Source organism: Manihot esculenta, chromosome 16 (genome assembly GCF_001659605.2).
Source record: "Manihot esculenta cultivar AM560-2 chromosome 16, M.esculenta_v8, whole genome shotgun sequence".
Lineage (NCBI taxonomy): Eukaryota > Viridiplantae > Streptophyta > Magnoliopsida > Malpighiales > Euphorbiaceae > Manihot > Manihot esculenta.
In genome coordinates this window covers 1,185,696-1,207,831 of record NC_035176.2, presented here as the reverse complement: position 1 = coordinate 1,207,831, position 22,136 = coordinate 1,185,696, and the positions used below count along the sequence as shown (strand labels likewise).

General features: G+C 36.2%; 3 protein-coding genes across 3 annotated transcripts; 2 read left to right on the top strand and 1 right to left on the bottom strand.

Moving 5' to 3' along the window:
- The first annotated feature begins 10,674 nt into the window (after positions 1-10,674).
- LOC110603093 (chaperone protein dnaJ 50) lies at positions 10,675-14,246 on the top strand. Its single transcript, XM_021740771.2, has 10 exons — positions 10,675-11,023; positions 11,117-11,179; positions 11,279-11,345; positions 11,647-11,706; positions 12,377-12,427; positions 12,545-12,625; positions 13,010-13,122; positions 13,275-13,392; positions 13,553-13,679; positions 13,843-14,246. The coding sequence occupies exons 1-10, from the start codon at positions 10,905-10,907 to the stop codon at positions 13,944-13,946; spliced, it is 903 nt and encodes a 300-aa protein (XP_021596463.1). The 5' UTR covers positions 10,675-10,904; the 3' UTR covers positions 13,947-14,246.
- A 5,528-nt stretch (positions 14,247-19,774) lies between these two features.
- LOC110604277 (ubiquitin domain-containing protein 7SL RNA1) lies at positions 19,775-20,559 on the top strand. Its single transcript, XM_021742443.2, has one exon. It carries the CDS (start codon positions 19,775-19,777, stop codon positions 20,552-20,554), a length of 780 nt encoding a protein of 259 aa, XP_021598135.1. The 3' UTR covers positions 20,555-20,559.
- Positions 20,560-20,746: 187 nt separating this feature from the next.
- LOC110603946 lies at positions 20,747-22,081 on the bottom strand. Its single transcript, XM_021741954.1, has one exon. It carries the CDS (start codon positions 22,079-22,081, stop codon positions 20,747-20,749), a length of 1,335 nt encoding a protein of 444 aa, XP_021597646.1.
- Positions 22,082-22,136: the final 55 nt, after the last annotated feature.

Sequence of the window (22,136 nt, the reverse complement as noted above, 5' to 3'; positions counted from 1 at the left end):
CTGAGGCCCTGAAAAAAATGGGGTTAGGGAGAGGGATGAGCTGCTAAAGCCCAGTGAGCGGAATCTATAAAAATCACATTTAAAACATGCTATCATATGATGCATCACTACACAAACATTTCACATCTCGGATTGGACATGATCCCAAAACTCCCTCTGTCAGTGCCCGGCCCCCAAAGGAGCTCACACAGGTCTTCCACTAACTACTCATGGTGCCCGACCCTATAAGGGCTCTCACAGGACTCATCCAAGGTAAATGCCCGGCCCCAAAGGAGCTCACACAGGACATACAATAATGACAGACTTATGGGCTATTGAGATCGCCTCAGTCCAATCCACATATACACGTAATAATGCAATGCAGCAACTTGGTGAATACTAATGCAAAGCATCCTACATAAACATGGCATTAATGATGCATGAATCATGCTAAAACAGTTCTTATCTTTTAAAATAAAGTTCTGTTCCACTCACCTCTGTCAACTGCTGAGCAGTCTCTGTACCTCTAACTCTGTGGGCCTCCTTGGTCTCTCGGGTCCGTACCTACACAGGTGGACTCAAATGAGGACCAAACTTACTTAAACATAACTCTTAGTATCTCCCCAAAACCCCTCTAAAACATCATAGGCATGCATGGAAAAATGGGCAAAAGAAGGCTGGACTGGGCACTTTCGGCGGCACTTTCGGCGGCCGAAACCCCTCTCCAGAGACGAAACTCATGCATGTTCGGCGGCACCTTCGGCGGCCGAAAGTCTCGTCCAGAGACGAAACTCATGCACTTTCGGCGGCCGAACTCCCTCTTTCGGCGGCCGAAAGCCTCTTTCTCACCCAAAAGCCTAGCTTTCGGGGGCAAGGTTTGGCAGCCGAAACTGCCTCCACAAGGGGTTCGGCGGCCGAACCTTGCTTCGGCGGCCGAACCTGGATTCTCCAGAAAGGCAGAATCCGAGCACAACTCATGCTCTCAGCCTCCAAACTCCTATCAAACACCCAGAACATGCATACCAACACTTCTCAACTCACAAAGAACATAACTCAGGCATATAGAGGCCTAAAAACTAGCTCAAGCCTCAAAAACAACAACAAAACTCATAGAAACTCATATGATCAACATATGCTCAAACTCATGTTTATACCCCCAAAACATGCCATCAAACTCTCTAAAACTCTTAACACTTGCTTTAAACATAAGGGGAGGTGAGGATCCATGCTTACCTCTTGAAGAACTAGAGGATTGATGATCCAAGCTTGGAGATGGGGAAAAACTCAATCAAAGTCTCCAAGTGCTCAACTTTGCTTCCTTTTGCTCAAATCTCTAATACAAAGCTCAAATCAAGTTAAAACATGCAAGATTTGAGGAAAACATGAAAAAACACACCAAGGAGAGCTTGAACCTACCTTTGACCCAAAAACAGAGTGTTTAACACTCAAGTCTTGGGCAAAGGGGCTTTTGTAGTGACCAGCCGATTCTTCCTTCGGCGGCCTAACGTGCATGCGAAACCATGCAACCTTCGGCGGCCGAACTTCACCTTCGGCGGCCGAACCTGGCTTTTGTCCCCTTGGCCTTTTCATTTCAAAACTCAATTTTCTTAACTCAAAACATGCAAACATGATAAAAACACTTAAAAAAAAACATCTTAAAAACCTTTCTTATACCCTTAGGGCAAGCTCCGACATCCTCGAATCCCGACTTCCAACGGAAAATCCGCCGGAACGTAGGAATTCCGATACCGGGGTCTAGCCGGGTATTACATAAGCAATCATTAGCATCATATGGTTCATGTGGGCACACATGAACCCTCATCACATACATAGCATCACATCATAGCATTTATGCACATGCATATCATCATGGCATATCATATCATCATATAGACAGGACTCTACATCCTATCCTAGTGGACATGATTTTCCTAGTGTGCTTGACCTTCTAGAACATCTATGAGCCCGACACTCTAGGTCCGACCATATGAACCTAGGGCTCTGATACCACTCTGTAACGACCCGGAAATCCGACCCGTTACCGGCGCTAGGATCCAGATCGGCTTAAGGCCGCCGGGACCCGTAGCAAGCCTACATACCTCCTGTAAACCTGTGGAATCCCATACATAACAACATATACATGATCTGTAAAAATTTTCTTTTTTTTCTTATCCAAGCAAAACCTGTGCATGCACAAAATCATACATAAACCCCACACTGGAGTCCTCATCAAATACTCCAATGGGGTATCATCATCATACATATCAGCTTGGATAATCATGGTCATTAACATCATTACTCATTAAACACTCTGTACATAAAAGGGATTCACACACCTCTAGGTCAAGCACTACTATAATCCTCAATACATCATCAAATCATTTATTACATTACATTACATGGTCATAAATATTCATTACATCATGTTCATGTCCACTACTATCTATTACAACATACATGACTTAACTTCACTCTAGCCGACTTCCCGATCTATCCTGTACCTGCAACTCTGGGGATAAAGGGAGTGGGGTGAGCTACTAGAGCCCAGTGAGCAGAATAATAAAACATCAATTTAAATCATGCTTTCATGTATGCGCCATAACACAAACATTTCACAACAAGGATGAACTTGTCACCATTTAGCCCCTATCTTTCTTACTTATACATGCCGGGGGCGTAGAGCCGTAGCAGGCACACCCGGACTTCCATAATCAGTCATAGTGCCAGGGGCGTAGAGCCGTAGCAGGCACACCTGGACTCACATAGGCTATCATGACATACAAGGGCTAATGGATCATTCAACATTCATCCACATCAACAACAAAGTATGCAATGCAACATATTCGTGAATTCTAATGCAAACAACCTAATATATCTCATGGCATTCATGATGCGTGAATCATGCTAAAACATTTCATTAATTTGCTTTAAAACTTAAAGTTTATTCCACTCACCTCTGGCTAGCTCTGAAGAGACTCTGAAGCAGCTGGCTCACTGCTGGGGGTCTCGGTTCCTCGGGTCCGAACCTACACAGGTGGACTCAAATGAGGGACCAAACATACATGAACATGACTCTAAAATACTCCCCAAAAACCCCCTAAAACATCCTGAAAACATCACATGAAAGCATGCAAGAAATGGCTGAACAGGGCACTTTCGGCGGCAGGTTCGGCGGCCGAAAGTCCCTCTGCAGCCGAAAGTCATGCAGGTTCGGCGGCACTTTCGGCGGCCGAACCACCCAGACAGAGACGAAACTTGAGTTTCGGGGGCAGGCTTCGGCAGCCGAAACTGCCTCCACAAGGGGGTTCGGCGGCCGAAAGTCACTTCGGCGGCCGAACCTGAGTTTCTGCCGAAGGGCAGAAACTTGGCTCCCTTGTGCCCACAGCCTCCAAAACGCCTCAAAACATGCATAAACTTGTTTCTACACATGCATACACATCATACATCACACCTAGGGGTCTCAAACTATAATATACCCCAACTACAACACTTCAAACAACACATTTCCAACATACATTGTTCAAATCACAACATAAGCCCATAAACCTAACATATACCCTAACATGCATTTCTACCCATAGATCTTGCATAAAACTTTCATAAAACATAAAAGAAGCATAGATCGAAGCTTACCTCTTGAAGATCGAGAGGAAGAACGACCCTAGCTCGGAAAATAGAGGGATTTAGCTCCAAGACTTCCAAGCTCCAAACTTGCTTAAAAACACTCAAAAACTTTTGTGGAACCTTAAAACTCAAAGAAAATAGTGGGGATTGAAGGAAAAACACAAGATTTGGGAGAGGGAGGTCGGAAGCTCGCTGAGGTCGAAAATGGGAGAAAACTCTCCCATTTCGGTTAAGTGCCCCTTTTATAGGTGGCTGGCCAGGCCACGTTCGGGGGCCGAAGGTGCCTCCGCATGCATGCAAGGTTCGGCGGCCGAACTTGGAGTTCGGCGGCCGAACCTGCATTTCCCTCACTCAAAACTTTCGGGCGCCTAAAGTCCCTCCGAAAGCATGCATGTTCGGCGGCCGAACTTCGGAGTTCGGCGACCGAACCTGGGTTTTCCTCCAAAGATTTTTCTTGCAAAAACTCATTTAATTTCTTACTTAAAAACATGAAATACATGAAAACATTTCATAGAATCATAGTTTTACCCTTCTAGAGGTTTCCGACATCCGAGGTCCCACCGGACGGTAGGGATTCCGATACCGGAGTCTAGCCGGGTATTACAGGTACAACCTGGACTTCCATACCATATCATGCCGTAACATCATCATACCATATGAGGACTAAAGGATCATCCAATAACCAATCCACATCAACATCATAAATGCAATGCAACATATTCGTGAATACTAATGCAAACAACCTACTACATCTCATGGAATTCATGATGCATGGATCATGCTCAAAATTCATATTTCATTTATTTTAAAACTTAAGGTTTATTCCACTCACCTCTGGCTAGCTCTGACAAACTCTGTAGCAGCTGGCTCACTGCTGGGGTCCTCGGTTCCTCGGGTCTGAACCTACACAGGTGGACTCCAATGAGGGACCAAACATACATAAACATAACTCTAATATCCTCCCCAAAAACCCCCTAAAACATCATAAAATAATTACATAAAAACATGTAAGAAATGGCTGGACAGGGCACTTTCGGCGGCAGGTTCGGCGGCCGAAAGTCCCTCCAGAGCTGAAAGTCAGGCACTTTCGGCGGCACCTTCGGCGGCCGAAAGTCCCAGACAGAGACGAAAGTCTCTTTTCGGGGGCAAGTTTCGGCAGCCGAATGCTGCCTCCACAAGGGGGTTCGGCGGCCGAAAGTTCCTTCGGCTGCCGAACCTGGTTTCTCCCAAATGGGCAGAAACTTGGCTCAAATGAACCTCTTGCCTCCCAAAGCCTCAAATCATGCATAAACCTGTTCTAAAACATGCATACTCATCATACATCACACCTAGGGGTCTCAAACTATCAAATACCCCAACTACAACACTTCAAACATGCCACATTGTTCAAAAACATAACATTTGCTTAAAAACTCATACAACCCTATACATGCCATTCTACCCCATAAAACAACTTAAAACTTAATTAAAACATACAATGAGCTTAAGATCGGCTCTTACCTCTTGATGATAGAGAGAGAGACGACCTAGACTCGGAGATCCAAGCAAATGAGCTCCTGAGTTCCCAAAGCTCCAAAACTTGTCTTAAATGCTCAAAACTTGCAATGAGAGGTGAAAACTCAAGAAAGATGGAGGAGATTTGGAGAAAGAACACAAGATCTGGGGAGAGGGAGGTCGGAAGTTAGCTGTGGCCGAAAATAGGAGAAAGCTCGCCCATTTCGGCTAAGTGACCCTTTTATAGGTGGCTGGCCAGGCCACGTTCGGGGGCCGAAAGTGCCTCCGCATGCATGGCATGTTCGGCGGCCGAACCTGGACTTCCCTCACTCATGCTTTCGGGGGCCTAACGTGCCTCCAAAACGCATGCATGTTCGGCAGCCGAACTTGACTTTCGGCGGCCGAACCTGGGTTTTCCTCCAAAGACTTTTCATGCAAAAACTCATTTAATTTTCATACTTAAAACCATGAAATACCTTAAAACATTTTATGAAAACATGTTTCTACCCTACTAGAGGCTTCCGACATCCGAGATTCCACCGGACGGTAGGAATTCCGATACCGGAGTCTAGCCGGGTATTACAACCTCGGGGAGGTGGGTGACCGGGATTCCCAAGATCTCCCGGCGCCACAAACCGAACTGAGATGACGAAGCGACAGTAAGGCTATAGAGCCCAAATCTTGCGCAAAACCTCAATGAGGTACAAGGCCGACGGATCTCAAAGATCTCTCGAAGCAAAAACGGCCGGCGAGGATTTTAAAAAGACCTCCCGGAGTAAAAACGGCCGGCGAGGATCTCAAAAAGACCTTCCGGAGCAAAAACGGCCAGGATCCCGTAAGATCTCCTAGAGCAAAAACGGCCTGCGAGGATCTCAAAAAGACCTCCCGGAGCAAAAACGGCCAGGATCCCGTAAGATCTCCTGGAGCAAAAACGGCCGGTGAGGATCTCAAAAAGACCTCTCGGAGCAAAAACGGCCGGCGAGGATCTCAAAAAGACCTCCTGGAGCAAAAACGGCCAGGATTCTGTAAGATCTCCTGGAGCAAAAACGGCTGGCGAGGATCTCAAAAAGACCTCCCGGAGCAAAAACGGCCGGCGAGGATCTCAAAAAGACCTTCCGCAGCAAAAACGGCCGGCGAGGATCTCAAAAGACCTCCCGGAGCAAAAAACAGCCGGCGAAGATCTCAAAGATCTCCCGAAGCAACAAAGACCAGGATCCTCAGAGGTCTTCCGGTATCACATACTCACAGCTAACAGCGGTATACAACGACCACACGCAAAAATAACTCATAAGAACATAGTTCCGACCTCACATAAAAGATTGAGGCACGGGACCATAAATGAAAAGCTAAACTCCGACCTCCCAAAGGAGCTCGAGTCATAAGGTAAAGAGACTTTGATCTCACACAAACAGCCAAAAGCGTCAAAGTGCCATGCTGACCTCAAGAGGGTGTTGGAACAGAAATAAAAGAATTTGAATCTGGTCTCTCGAAAGAGCTCGGATTACAAGCCAATAAGACCTCGACCTCGCAAAGTAACCAGCACATAACGAAACTAAACCAAGGCGCCTCAACGCTTGTATCATATAGCAATACGACCTACTAAAGGCTAAAGCAGGGCTCGCGGCGCCAAAGCGCTGAAGTACCATGCCGACCTTAAGAAAATGAGCTCGGTACTGGTAAACCCAATAGGCAGACCGAATTAAGGCAAGGCGAATCCTAAGCAAAATGCAAAATACAGAGTCAAACAGAGAATCGGGGGTAAACATAAGAGACACCAACCTCAAGAATTGACCGCTAACACTAAACCAACTCAGCTGACCTAAAGAGAGGTCCAGGCAATAAAGAGCCCGCAAAACGCTCGAGAGCAGACAGCCCATAAACACTCGAGGGCAAAAAACCTAACCAACCGATACATACACGAGAGCCCAATGCTCATATAAAGAATCAAGGAGACATGAGCAACATAAAAAGCCAAATAAACCATTCTGAACGACCGAATGGGGCAGTAGAAAGCCCTGACTCATTAGGATACAAAAGAATCGAACTGCAATACGGTCAAATCCAAAACAGATAGTCTGACCTCTTCAATCTAGGGTCGATCTCCACAGAAGCTTGGACGGGCCTCATATCTAGATCGGCAAGGTTATAAGCCTATAAAAGAAAAGTTAAAACCGAACAAACAAGCAGTCAGACTGAAACACAGCCCGAATAAGGCTCGACAAGAAAGCAAGAAATTAAGTCTGACTTCACAAAAGAGCTCGGGACACCAAAGTGAGGAAGGCGAAATTCTGAATTCCTGAGCCCGTAGCATAGGCAGCATCACAAGTTATAGGCGTAAAAGCCTAAGCAAAGAACAAAAATCCGAGCTCCTTAATCCCCAGTACGGATGGACTCACGACAAGTAAACAATCAAGCTGAATAAAGCTGAGCATAGAGGACATACCAGGAAACCGAACTCCCTACATGAAAAAGCCTGCAAATGCAGAAAAACACAAAAGGCTAAATGAAAGCAAGAGACCCTGTTCACAACTCAGATTAACTCACAGTAAACAAACACTTAGCAAAGATGACCCTGGAAGAGGAAAACGATAAAAAACCGAGCTCTCCATCCTGATAAAGCACACAACTCAAGTCACCCGCTCTTCTGGCTCTAATCCGTTATTTAGCTCGTCCTTGTTCATTAACGGCATCGTTCGTCGGTCACATGGTCATGAATAGAGTTCAAGGATTTACCCCCTCGCCAGTCATGGAATAACTACCGAGGAGGTAAAGGGGCAATTGATAACCGCCTGGCTTTCCTAGCCCAAGAATAAGGACGAATCCAAAAGAAGGCCACAAGTCCAAAGCCCATCAGACCATACGCTCGAAAGACGGCCCGATTTCACAAGTCCGGGATCAGCAACCCAGGACAATTTGGATTAGATACAAGCACAGGCCCAATAGGGAAACAGACACATTCACTCACCAACCCTGTTTGCATGCGTGATAGGGAGAATTAAATGGCCGCCTGGCGTGAAGAAAGGGTCTGACACGTTCGTACGTACGGACCTGACTAATATGGACAGGTAGCACTATATACTGGGGGGTCTTCTCTTTCATGGAGGCTCTCTCTTCTTCTTCCGCTCCTTCCTGGATTCCATTTTTATTTTCTCTCTGCAACCCTTACCCAATATATTACTCTAATCCATAAAATCTGACTTGAGCGTCGGAGGGTCTCCACCGGAGCATCCCTAGTAGACCCCTGATCGTTTTTTGCAAGTCCTTTCATCAAGTAGAATATTGAGAGACCCATTTAATGGACCCATATGGTGGACTAAGAAGAAAGTCAGATCTATCATGGTCAGGAGGAGAAAAAGATTTATCAATATATATAATTTTGATATGATTTGATATGATTTTTTAATCTTTTAGTTTAAATATTTTAACCGAATTTCAAAATTAATATTAACTTTGGTTATCTAATTGAATTATTAAATTATAATAATATATTATAATTTTTCATTAATTTAAACAATAAAAATTAATTTTTATCACTTCTTCTTTTTATTTTCGTAAATAATTCGCTATCTGTCATTACTATTAAATTTAAATTATAAGCTATATTATTCGCTATTTATAAGGCGTAAATTATAAATATTATGTTATAGTAATTATTAAATTAAATATTTACATATAAATTTATAAGGAGAGAATCATAAAATATTTTTATACTTTTAAATTTATTACTATAACGTCATGTACTATTATTTTTATTAATTAAATTATTATTTTTTAAATTATTTTAAATACTCTTAATCATTATTTATGTACTTAAAAATTAATAAAATTATTACATCACTTACCAAGTTAACGCCATGTTATCATATTATATTAATAAAATTTAAAATTAATTATTAAAAAAATTTCATATTTTATTTTTATTATAATTACAATTTATATTTTCATTTTTTATTAATTAAATCTATTTTTTAATTATTTCTCTAAATACGGATATAGTTGTATACTTATAAAATTATTCAGTTACCCTCTTTTACTATTAAGATTTTATTATTATTAAAATTTTATTAATATAATAGATAACACTGAAAAAATTCTATATTTTTTATTTTATTATAATTTATATTATTTTTTAATTAAATTATATTCTGTTAGAAAAGTTAATAATTTTATTTTAAAATTTTAAATTATTATTAATTATATCTTGAAATTTATTGATCTAATATGATGAAATTATGATTCAATTAATTTTTAATTGTACACGATAAAATATAATTAGAGCAATTTTAAAATTTTAAAATTTAATTATTAAAAATATAATATAAGATATAATTGTAATAAATTTAAAGATATAAATATTTTTTTGATAATTGTCCCATTTATAAATTCATTATATATTTTAATTAATTATACTGTCAATGTAATTATCTATAAAATTTATTATTTGGTTTAAGATATAAATAAATTTATTAATTAATTTTTTTAATTTTAAAAATATATTAAAATATCATTAATTTTTTAAAAATTTATTGATTAGCCCTCCATTAATTTAATCATTAATAATTTTTTTATAATATAAAAAATTAAATACTAAAATATTTAATTATTAAAATCAAACGTAAAAAATGAAATTATATATTAAGATCATCCTTTAACTCATATCAAACGATCCTAAACAATAAACTTTTCTAATTATTTATATAGTATTTGATTTAATTCTATAATTAAAATTATGTGAAATTTAATTGAATTTTAAATAAAATTTATTTAAAATAAACTACTGTTTAGTTTTATATAATTTAAAATATAAAATTCAATTGAATTTCATATAATTTCTATTTAATTTAATTTTAAAATTAAAATTAAAATTTATTTACTTTTAATTCTTAAATTATTTTTTTAAAAATGTAAATTGAAAATTAAGAGAGTAAAATAGGACACCTCTCATATTTACTCAGATATATTTATTATCAGACTAAATTTATTAGTTTAATTCTTAAATTTTTTTTTAAAAGGAATGTATATATATATATATAATTTTCTATTAAATATTTTGTTGAACATATATATAATAATTAATCAATAATAATAATAATAATCACTATTAATAAAATATAAATCTACTAATAATATATTAATAAAATTAAAATAAATTAACATAAAAGTTGATATCAACATATATTTTTGTGTAAGAAAGTTTTCATTTTATTTAATCAATTCAAGAGATTCTGAAGTTTAAACTAGAATGTTGATTGTTTATTTAATATTTATAAAAGCACATAAAAATTAACAATATAATTATTTATTTTAAAATTATTAATTATTAAAATAAATAATAATTAAAAAAATATTTTATTATAAATATTTTAATACACAAAATATTGTTAAATAGATTTTATAAAATATATTTTAAATTACATCAAAATTTATAAAAATTAATTTTAATTATAATCAATTTTATAAAATTTAATTCTAATTTTCCTTTAAATCAAACACAAAATATAAAATTCAATTGAATTTCAAATTGAAATTCAACCGCACATACCCTTAATAAAATGGTTATTAAACCGATTTTTATACAATTTGAGCTTATATTAGATTCTCTCTTCAAAATTTTCAGAGCTTGTTTGATTCAGAGCTCGGCCTCCGCTGGATTAACTGAAGGCACGCCCTTATCGGCGGTCCAGATATCAAGCTCTCTGGTTCTGTTGACTTTCACGGGTCAATCAAACGACATTCATGTAAGTGAATGCTTTTCTCTGTGTCTCTACGTCAAAGAAAACGCGATTATCAGCCGTAACGAAGAGCCTATGGCGTCACCGGTGTCGATTCGGTGGGGCGCCGTCGTATTAGTTCTTACGATGTCTTTCTTCATCTTTCCGTCAGCTGCAATATACTGCGACGAAGACGATTGCTATGATCTGCTAGGGTCAGTTCTTTCTTTCTCTCTCTTTCTCTTTCTCTTTCTTTCTCAATACTTTTTGGTTATTACTGATTTAGTACCATTTACCTTCAATTCTAGGGTTTCTCAAAATGCCAATGCTTCAGAGATCAAAAAGGCATACTACAAACTATCTTTAAAATAGTAAGTCTATTTATTTTCTTTTCAAGTTTGTTTATTTGTGCATTGATTCTTTAAAATGTAAGCTGAATTCGAGTTTCTTGTATTTGTTTTCATGGCAAGTCACCCAGACAAAAACCCTGATCCAGAATCAAGAAAGCTCTTTGTGAAAATCGCAAATGCTTATGAGGTAGCACTAATCCTTTATTCGATTTTAGCTAATTTGTTTTTGCTAGTCAAATGTGTTTCAATTTAACCACAATGTGAGCGACATTGTCTCTTTTTGGCATGCTTGAATGTAATTTCAATACAAAACTACAAATGAATGAAGTTTATATATCCTATTAATATCATTAGACTTATATGGAAAACGACTGCCAACGTTAAACGCATAAAATGATTGCACTACTTGAATCTATGATTTTAGAATTTTTTGGTTCCTTATTTAAAACTTGCATATCTGTAAAATGAGAGTAATGTTTGGATTGCAGATTCTGAAAGATGAAGCCACTCGGGAGCAGTATGATTACGCAATTGCACATCCAGAGGAGGTGTTGTTTTCGTTGTTTTCTTTCTCTCCTTATTACTTGCATTGCACTATTTTAGTGGATACATGTACTCCTGTAACATCTACATCTACTTCAACATTTTCTATAATATACTCAAAACCAGCAAATCCATCTAGTATTTTGGAGTTAAAGGAAGTACTGTTATGTCCAAAGGACTGGTGGTATTTTCTGTGAGTTTTATGTTACCATGAAAGATATGCAACTCTAGTTATCCAAAATACCATTTATTGGTCACAGTATCACGTAGTATGTTGTGATAAATCATTTTGGTTTTCAATGTGCTGTGTATTTATTATAAAACAATGATGGGTTACAGATGATCTAAATCTTTAACATATTGCATCTGAACTTTACAGTATATGAACTTCTCTTTGATTTCATACTAGAATACTGAGTATGTGATTGGTGAGAAGGATTTTGAAAGAAATTTCTGTTATGACTTATGAAGGAGATGACATCTGAAGGGGCTGTATACCATCTCATAATTTGGATTTTTTTTTTCAGTGCGTATGCACATAATAATTGACATGGGGACTTGAAGCAAATTTCTTATTAGAAACTTTCTTATGCATGCTAATCTCATTGACCATGAATTCTTGGACTTTAAATTATCAAGTAATGCTAAAACTATTTCACTCTTCTTTCCCTTTAGGTATTTTACAATACAGCTCGATACTATCGTGCATATTATGGTCATAAGACGGTGGGTGCCTTTTAGTTATTTTTCCAATACTAGTATTTGTACTGTTGGAAAACTTCTTCTTTAAGCTGATAGATGAACCTATATGTGGAATTTAATTGTGATATGTATCCTTTGTAGGATCCTCGATATGTACTGGTTGGTCTTCTTCTGATTTTCTCAGGATTTCAGTACCTGAATCAGTGGACAAGGTATCATCAGGTATAGTCTCATGTGAAGCAAAACTTATACAGTTGTGCAATGATATTTTATGTGATAAATATTGATGCCTACACCTACTCTGGATGACAGTAACTCTGTATCCTAGCAGAACCCATCTCTGTGGCAACTGTATGCATATTATTGTCATTTGTCGTGGCTAACATCATTCCCTGTGCATCTGAGTTCTATAATAATCAGTATCTTTTCTGCATTCTGAAAGTGTTAATCTGGTGATAGCAAATGTCACAGGATAAGGAAATATGGCATAAAGGATTATGCAGTTTAAATTTACATATGGAGACTATTTTCTCTTTTACATTCCCTGCATCAATAGCTCTATAAGATCTCTGAGTTGGCTTTTCATGGTTCTTCACATTATTGCAGGCTGTAGCAATGGTCAAGAAGACGCCTGCTTACAAAAACAGGTTACGGGCACTGGAACTCGAACGCCGTGGAGGAACTACAACTAAGAAGAAGGGTAACAAGCAGATGGACAAGTATGAACTTATTTTGATCTTTCATGATAAGAAAATTTTGCATCATTATGTCATTCATATGTCTGGTCAAGTGGGTTGTTTATTCTTACTGTTTCACCTCTATGATTCTAAACTTATGGTAAATTGTAACAAAAGTCACATTTATATGGCAGGAAAATGGAGGAAGATCTCAGCAAAGAACTTGAACTGGACATAAAGGGGGCTCAAAAACCTGTCATCTGGGAACTTATTGGTGTTCATTTTGTCCTTCTACCTTACACTATAGGCAAGGTTAGATTACCTCTATATATATGGCCTCAACCTTTTCCAAGGGGAAAAATTTAGAACGGCTTAAATTGATTTCTTTATTTTTTTTGTATCCAAAAGCAATTCTGGCTTGATATTTAAGTTTTGTGTAAAGAAGTCGCTGATTGATTTTCTGTCAACACAGCTATTACTGTGGCATAGCTGCTGGTTCTGGAGATATAAAGTGAAACATGCTCCATATTCTTGGGAAGATGCATCTTACCTGACAAGAAGGTCCCTAGGAGTGCCTCTTGATGCATGGAAAAGCATTGGTATTCCTACCTTATACCTTGTCTTATCCTCGGTGAAACCCCCCTTTTTCTGTCTTTCATGCTAGTATACAGGACAACACATTAAGTTTGTTAGGGCACTAAACCAGCTTGATTACTTGTGGTTAATTATTTCACCAAATCGTTTATTTTCTGTGTGTATTAGATGAATCAATGAAGGATGATCTTGTTCAGAGACGATTGTGGGAGAAGGCCAACTTAGAGAGGTACCTAGCAGAAATGCGCAAAGAATCTAAACGCAGAAGATAGAAAATTTTGCTGCATTGTTTTCTCTTGTTCTTCAAATACTGACAACACATCTCTTTAAAGTTGAAGTTGCCTGATATAATAGAATTTGCCCACATTTTACCATATGTAATTTCTAGAGTTGATCTATGTCCAAGACAGAGCAAGATTTATCGTTGCCACTTACCAAATATGTACCTGTAAACGTTGAAATTTGAAATTTTTGAGGAGCTCATACAGAAGCTACGTGAGGTTGCATTATCATAAAGATGGTTTTCGAGATTATATTACAGATTAATTGAACTTTGAGAATTTTTTTTTTCCAATCATAGAGAGTATTTTACTCGCATGTTGTTGCCGGTAAGCTATTGTGCATCATTTCACATGGTTTTACCATCCATGGAAGCCTGGATCAACTCCCAGCTTACCTCTCTGTGTCTGTGTGTATGTTTTTTTTATCCAAAGATAATAAGGCTTGCACTAATAGAGAAAGGCATCACGCTCAATAGGAGAGAGATAATAAGGCGAATAAACGAACTCAGTTTACACTAACCAAATCTGGGCTAAACCCAAGTTCATAAACAAACTCTACCATAACCCTAGCCTAAGCTGGCTCAATAGGAGTGAGATAAAGTAGTGCTGCTTCTTACCGTCTCCGTCATCTAGATCCTCCATTAGCCGAACAACATTGTATATGTATGAGGACCAAGGAGCTTACGGAACCAAAGAACCAAACTTAGCAAAGCTCAAAGCACTTAAAACAGAAAGTAGGAGGAAGCGCATGACCGTGGGGAGGCAGTCCAAAGACTTCACTGTACCGATGAAGGGGAAATTGTAGAAGTTCTTTGGCATTTTATTTGCGCCTTTCGAAATATTTGAATCCCATGACTCAACCATCAAATCAATGGAACCTTAACAGAAAATGATAAGAGATAAATGTGGTTCTTGATGCTCTGAAACCTGCAAGCACAAAACTACAACAAATATCAACCCAACAAAAACAAGATTAGGGACCACTCCTCACGCTTTCATCTGCAAACTCTAGAGCCTCAGAGTTTCTCTCTAAACAAAAAAGTAGAGAGAGATATCAATGAATTCCACTGAAATAACACAACTTCAGCTTAGATTGCTTGAAAAATAAAGTGGGATGCACATTTTTTTTCCCCATGCAACTCTTTGTTAAACGCACCGTTTAACATACAACGGTCTAAATGAAACGACCCCGTATTCTTGATACTTTACGCTAGGGATCATCGCTGGCCATTTGTTGTACGCGCGTCTTGCTCTGCAAACCATCAGCATTCGGTGCTCGAAATTCTCCGGTGTTTTGGAGAAAAAGAGCTCCTTTTTGCTGCAAATCTCTCTTTTCTCCACGGAATTGAAATTATTATGCAACCTCCTCCTCTCTTCTTTCTCTCTTCTTATGAATGTATAGAGAAGAAAGATAAAGAGATGAAGAGAAAATCGATCAACAATTTTACTACCACACTGTCAAAACTAACCAAACAGAGTCATTATATACACTATCAAGACCTATCTAAAGAGGAAATTAACAAGGGTAACTAAAAAGAAAGATTTACAACAGTAAATCGGTAACAAAGACTTACAACAGTGAAAAAGTAACTAAGAAAACACATAATAAAACTAACTACTACCGATAACTAAGCTATTTGAATAAAAAACCTCATGCTAACCAATCTTTATAATGAAAACTATACGCCGATGTCTCACTCTCTGGTAACTTCTTTGATTATGCATAGGGGTATCCATTAATGAATGTATGCTTAGCAGCTTGGTTAGGTAATTGATTTCTTCTAATTAAAGTAAATCGTGGTAGTTCTATGTAAAATATCCATTTCTAAGGTTATAAGTAAAATTTGATAATGGATATTTGTTCTGCTTCACTGTGTGTTATATTGCCAAACCTTTTGCAACTTTGCCCATTTTAGATTCTTTGCCCAATGCTTGAAAAATCCTTGTCTCTATTTTTCATGGAGAGGATGATAGTACACTTGAACATATGAAGGTTTGCACTAGATCCTTTTTGAGCCAGTCTTCAACTCTTCATTTATGCGTGGAAACCTGGACTTCAGATCTGTTATCTTTGATTTCTTTTTTGTTTTAAAGCAATCCTACGAGTTGGATTCTGCATAAAGCCCATTAACCATTTCATTTGGGATAAAGGTCATGCTTCTCTTGCCTTTCAGGTTGAATAAGGTGAATTCTTCCTTGGCTGCTATAGACAAATATGAATGCTAGATTTCAGTAATCAGGTGCAGAAATGGTGTAATCTTTGATCAGCATGAAGTGGATGGCATGATGTGAATGCTTTTTGTATTTAGCTACCAACACCAGGTGTTAATATGGAATGATTTGGCATCTTCATCCATATCTTTTCCCCCCTTCTTTTGAGGGGAAAAATTGTGATGTTATGCATCTGCTTTCAAGCTGATTACGTTCCATTTTAGGACAACTTTGTTTAAATCATCAGTTTTCTTGCTTTCTTGCTATTCTCTTTGCTTGCTTCAGTAGATGAAAGGGGATGATTGAGCTGGCTATCTCATTTTCTTCTGAGTTCTCAAAAGATTAAACACCTCTTGGTCTTGGAGAGCCTTCAAATCATATGACCTATTGTATTTATGTTGACTTGTTTGGGCAGGACAATGTAGAGTATGAATTATGAGCCTTGTCAATATAGAATTTCATCTAGAGAGTCATGCTGGGTATGTGTAGTTTAAACACCAATCTCTGTTGAATATGTCCTCATTTGCTAACATATCCCTTCTTGTGTGATAACGTGAATTAAAGATAAGCAGTTCTCCCTTCAACATTCAAAGATTTAGTTATGTGGCTGGAAATGCCATTCCAAGCCCATTACAGAATCTGGAGAAAATTGTTTTGAAGAAGTTACTCAAAATGGAAGGCACTATTAAATTTGATCATACCTAATTCAGCCTAAAAGTTAATTCAAGAGGCGGAGTGTTTAAGATTTTATAAAGACACATCATCTTTATTTTAAACTTATATAAATTCAATACACCCTTCATACTCAGGATTGCACTGGATCATACCTAATTCAGTCTAAAACTTAGCTCAAGAGGTGGAGTGTTTAAGATTTTATAAGAGCACATCATCCCAAACTTATGTAAATTCAATACACTTCTCGTACTCAAGATTGTACTAAAACATGATATATTTACGGGAGGTTCAACATGGACAGGAGATTCTGATATCACGTCAAATTTAAATCAGACCTAACTCACTTCCTTTTAATGAGTTTTTAAGATGAATTAAACGTGTTCAAATTTAACATCTAGTCACACTGATGGTTGGTATATATAGATATTGAATTGCAAAATTGGATTAGCTTTATCTTAATACACACAAATGCCTATGTGCCTGCGTTAGATACTTGTAATCTGAACTTTATTGTTCCAACCATACAATGTCTCATGGTTTCACAATAATTTAATTTAATTGATTATTTTATTATTTTATTTTATTTAAAATGGAAAATTTTAATTTTTATTAACTTAAAAAATTTTAAATGAAATAATAATATTAATTTATTTATTTATTAATGGGTAAGGATATAATTTACTCTATACTCTTCTTTATGAAAATACTTGATAAAATTATCAATTAGACTAAAAGCTTAGTGAAACGGTCGGTTCTTTACGATGAATGAAATTACGAATTTGGTGAAAGCGTTTGATTCTACAATGAATTGGACAAAAGATTTAGTGAAAAAAAGATAATTTTTTTTTTCGTGTTTAATTTTTATAAATATGCAACAATATTTATTACATTATATTTGACATTTCAAATCCACTAATTCAATTAATTTAAATTTACGCTAAATATATTAATTAAGGAAATAAAATGATATTTTTTAATTTTTAAATATATTTTATATTCAAATTTTAAATTTGAAATCTTTAATAAAATAAATAGAATATATATAATCTTATCTTTTTTCTTGAGAGTTAAATATTTATAAATATATTTCATAAAATTTAAAAATTAAATAATTATAATTCCATAAATATTAGATGGCCGAGGTTAAGAGTGAGAATATCAAATATTATCCAACTTTTTGTTTAATATATATCAAGGCTAATTAGTCGCTTAATTTGAATCAATTTAATCAGTTAAAATATATTAATTATTTGAAAATTTTAGATTTAATACCTACGTTAATTTTCTACTAAAAAAATCTAATTAGCTAATATTAATGTAAAATTCAATATTATATGAAAATAAATTTAAAATTGATTATATTAAATATTTATATTAGAATTTATGTAAAAATATATAAATTTAAATATAAATATTTAATAAAAAAATTATTACACTTCTTTTTTTTAATAAAATAATTATTACGCCTTGGTATTAAATAAAATCCAACTTATATTACATATTTCTTAGGGATGTAAATGAATCAAACCGTTTATGAGCTATTCGAAATTCGATTCGATAAAAACTCGACTTAACTCGACTCGATTTCTAAACGAGCCAAACTCGAACTTAATTGTTAGGCTTATTTGGTAAACGAGCCAAGTTTGAGCTCCATATTATTCCGCTCGTTAAAACTCATGAACTCGGCTCGTTTATGAGTTCATTAGCAAGCTCGCGAATAGACTCGTGAACAGTCTCGTTAAGTAAACTGAAATTACTATCATAAGAGAAATAAACTCAAACCTTACATATACTTTCATGAGTCAAATCTAAATTTTCTAAAATTCAGCTCTATATAGTTTAGTTACACTCTTAAATTTGCATATATTTAGGTCATTAAAATTTAAAAGTTCATCTTTATAAGTTTACGTGCTAATTTATAGATATACTTATTTAATTAAAATTATTTTAGTTTTAAACTTATTAGTTTTAAATTAAAACTCATTATACATGTAAATAAATTAAATTTCTCGTGAACTATTCAAGACTAAACTCGATTAAAGTTCGTCTCAACTCGATAAAAACTCGACTCGTCTAAACTCGTTTGCTAAACGAGCCAAATTTAAGCATCTTAATACTCGGCTCGAGTTCGAAATGAGTAAAACTCGAATTTAGCTCGAGTTAGAAAAATTTTAACGAACTAAGTTTGAACTCTTCAAAACTTGGCTCGATTCGGTTCATTTACACCCCTAATATCTCCTAAGTTTGGTAGTGAAACGGCTAACTCTTTTTATATATATATATATATATATATAAAATAAAGGAAAAAGGGCAACTCTTTATATTTATCAAATTTGATGAAACGTTCTTGAATGAGACAATTAATTTATGAAACGGCTGATTCTTTATTATTAATTAGCCCATTTCAAAATTATTATTCTTTTTTTAAATGCTTATTATATAATAACGATTTTTCTAATTAGACTTTTTTTTTTTCTAAATTTATACAACATTAGACTTATTACAAGTTATTAAATAAATTATTTATCATTTATTTCATTAATATAAAAAAAATATATGAGAAAAATAAAATTTTAAAGCAGAATATAGATTTGGTGAAATAATTAACTCTATTTGAATTGAATTACTAAATAATATATTTTAATTTTTATTAATTTAATAAAATGTATTAAGCAAAGTGACTGTTATTAAAATTTAGATTTATTATGGTAAGTAAATCTAAAATAGATACGTAACCATATATCTGTCAACGGATTACATAATCAAAGGAAAGAATCTAAACCCTCTATAAGATTGCTTTCTCATTTTCAAAACTTTCAATCTCATTTCAGAACTTCATATCCACAGCCATTGATATCTGTTCACAGTTAGACAACATCGGAGATTGTTCCACAGTCTCTCTCCATTGCTTCTTCAAACCACCACAGTTTTCAATGGATGTCTTCTTCGAGACTCAGAGAGGCACACGATTCTCCATTGAAGTGGGTTTCTTTGATACTGTCTTAGAGATCAAAGAAAAGGTTGAAAAATATCAAGGAATACCAATTCACAAGCAAACCCTAGTTTTCAATGGCCAAGTTCTTCAGGATGATCGTGATGTAGAATACTGTGAAATTCTCCAAAACTCTCGCATCCAGCTCCTTATAGCTTCTGATAATAATCATAAGCATCAAATCAAGATTGAAGAATCATCAACTTCCGACAAAATTCAACTCATCCTCAGGATATCATCCTCCAAAATGCTTGTCCCTATAGAAATGAATGTTGATGATACCATCTTACATTTAAAAGAAAAGATACATGAAATGGATTCTATTCCAATCCAAAGGCTAATACTCCAATCCAACGGTGGAGAATTGCTGGATACTCGTTCTTTAAGCGAGTGTGAGCTGAGGGATAATAGTGAAATTAATGTGAACATAAGGCCATCAACTGGAGCCACCACCACTGGAACCAAGAAGCTAAAGCTGATGGTGCTACCCAAGTGCGGTGCTAAGAAGATACCGGTGGAATTGAATGCATCAGACAAAGTTGGGGAGCTGAGAAAAGAGCTGGAAAAGCTGAATCAAATGCTGCATTTTCATCTGCCATCAGATTACTTTTTCATATACAAACAGAATGTGATGGACGACGATAGGTCTTTCAGGTGGCACCATGTTTGCCAAGGTGATACAATTGAGATCTTCAATGGAAGCATTACTGGAGGATCCTAATTCTATATATATTATTTATTCTGTTTATTGGTCTATGGGTGGGCTTTGTTCTATTGTGTACAACATCATGCTGCATTCTCACCAATAATAAATTAAACTATTTTTTACTTTGTTTTTATAAATTATTAATAAAAAGTAAGATTCACAAACCATCAAAAGACAATGAAGAAACAAAGAAAGAAAGCACATAGATCAAACATCTTGCTCAGTTGAGTCTTGTGTGAGTATACCAGCATGAGTAAGCAAAGCCCATAAGTGTGTCACAAACTCTCCACCCCTGGCTAGATAATCTGCATGAACTTGTATGTCATTTGATGAAGCCACAAACAACATCAACTCTGCCCAAAAATCAGCCAGAACCTTCCATCTTAGCTCTTCGTCTTCTATTCCTTCAATCATAACATGTCCAAGCTTTGCACCTCTTTTAATTATAGTTTCTTCAGTATTGTCTTTGTCAAGTGCCATCAACTTTTCATAAATGCTCGTGCGGTTCTTGCAACCAATCAGAACATCCTTGGCTTCCCCAAGTACCTTGTCAATAATAAGTTCTGTCGTATAAGCATGATCTGGCAAAAATCTTGGAGCAAAAACAGCCAAATAGGCACAGTATTTAGATAAGCTTGTTGCAACTACAAAGTTCTCTCCTAGACTTTGTGGATTAACTTGCTCTGATGATTTAAACTCACAAAGACTAGTGGCTATATGCCAGACCATGAAAACATGTGCCTGTGTCTCTAATCTACATGCCCATGAAAGTTGGTCTGCAACACCATTTCGCTCCAGTGAAGCTACACCATTTGTCAATCGCCGTTCGTTAATTCTTATTGAATCTGCCACTGCTTTCTTCACTTCAACAGGCAATTCAATGTGAGCATTTTCTTTGATTCCTGGTCTACTTGTACAATAAGTGACAATATAGTCATATATCAGTTTAAATGGGCTGTGATCAAAGGACTCAAGTAGAGAGTATTGCCCGAGTTTTCCTTCCCAAGGTTTTAACCATGATCCATGGCATACGATTTCAATCATCTTCTCTATCCATTTTCTATTTTGCCATGATTCTTTCTGTACATACTTGCAAATCCACATCACTTTTGACCAATCTGAAAATATAAGCAAGAAAGCTTGCATGATATCTACAAAGATGATGGCCATCATCATTATGCCTGTAACTAGAACATCAACGCTATGTCCAGTGATGGTGATGAGGTTCAGATATCCATTTGGTGATCGATAATTTTGTAGTGTAGACACTGTGAACCAGAAAACAATTACGACTGTAATAAGCTGAATGATTTTAAATATTAACATTCTTCCTCTAAAGATGGCAGGATACTTCGTGTAGAAGAAATCATAGAGAAATGAGAGTTCTACTTCAATAACTCTGAATGCTCTTTCATTATCACCTTCCTTAAAAAGTAGACCGTTTCGAACAAGCTTCCATGTCTTCTCATGAGAGCTCTCCGACAAGGAATATCCTGCAAATCTACGACACAGAAGTCTAAACAATGCAAACGAGAGGCACATGTCCTTTAGCTGCTCAGTTTTTCTATTACCTCCGGTGGACTTTAGAAGCCTCCCT

Coding starts and splice junctions, on each gene's coding strand:
- LOC110603093 (XM_021740771.2), top strand. CDS start 10,905: ATGGCGTCACCGGTGTCGATTCGGTGGGGCGCCGTCGTATTAGTTCTT. Junction 11,180..11,278: donor TACAAACTATCTTTAAAATA/GTAAGTCTATTT, acceptor TTTCATGGCAAG/TCACCCAGACAAAAACCCTG. Junction 13,680..13,842: donor TGATGCATGGAAAAGCATTG/GTATTCCTACCT, acceptor TGTGTGTATTAG/ATGAATCAATGAAGGATGAT.
- LOC110604277 (XM_021742443.2), top strand. CDS start 19,775: ATGGATGTCTTCTTCGAGACTCAGAGAGGCACACGATTCTCCATTGAA.
- LOC110603946 (XM_021741954.1), bottom strand. CDS start 22,081: ATGTGCCTCTCGTTTGCATTGTTTAGACTTCTGTGTCGTAGATTTGCA.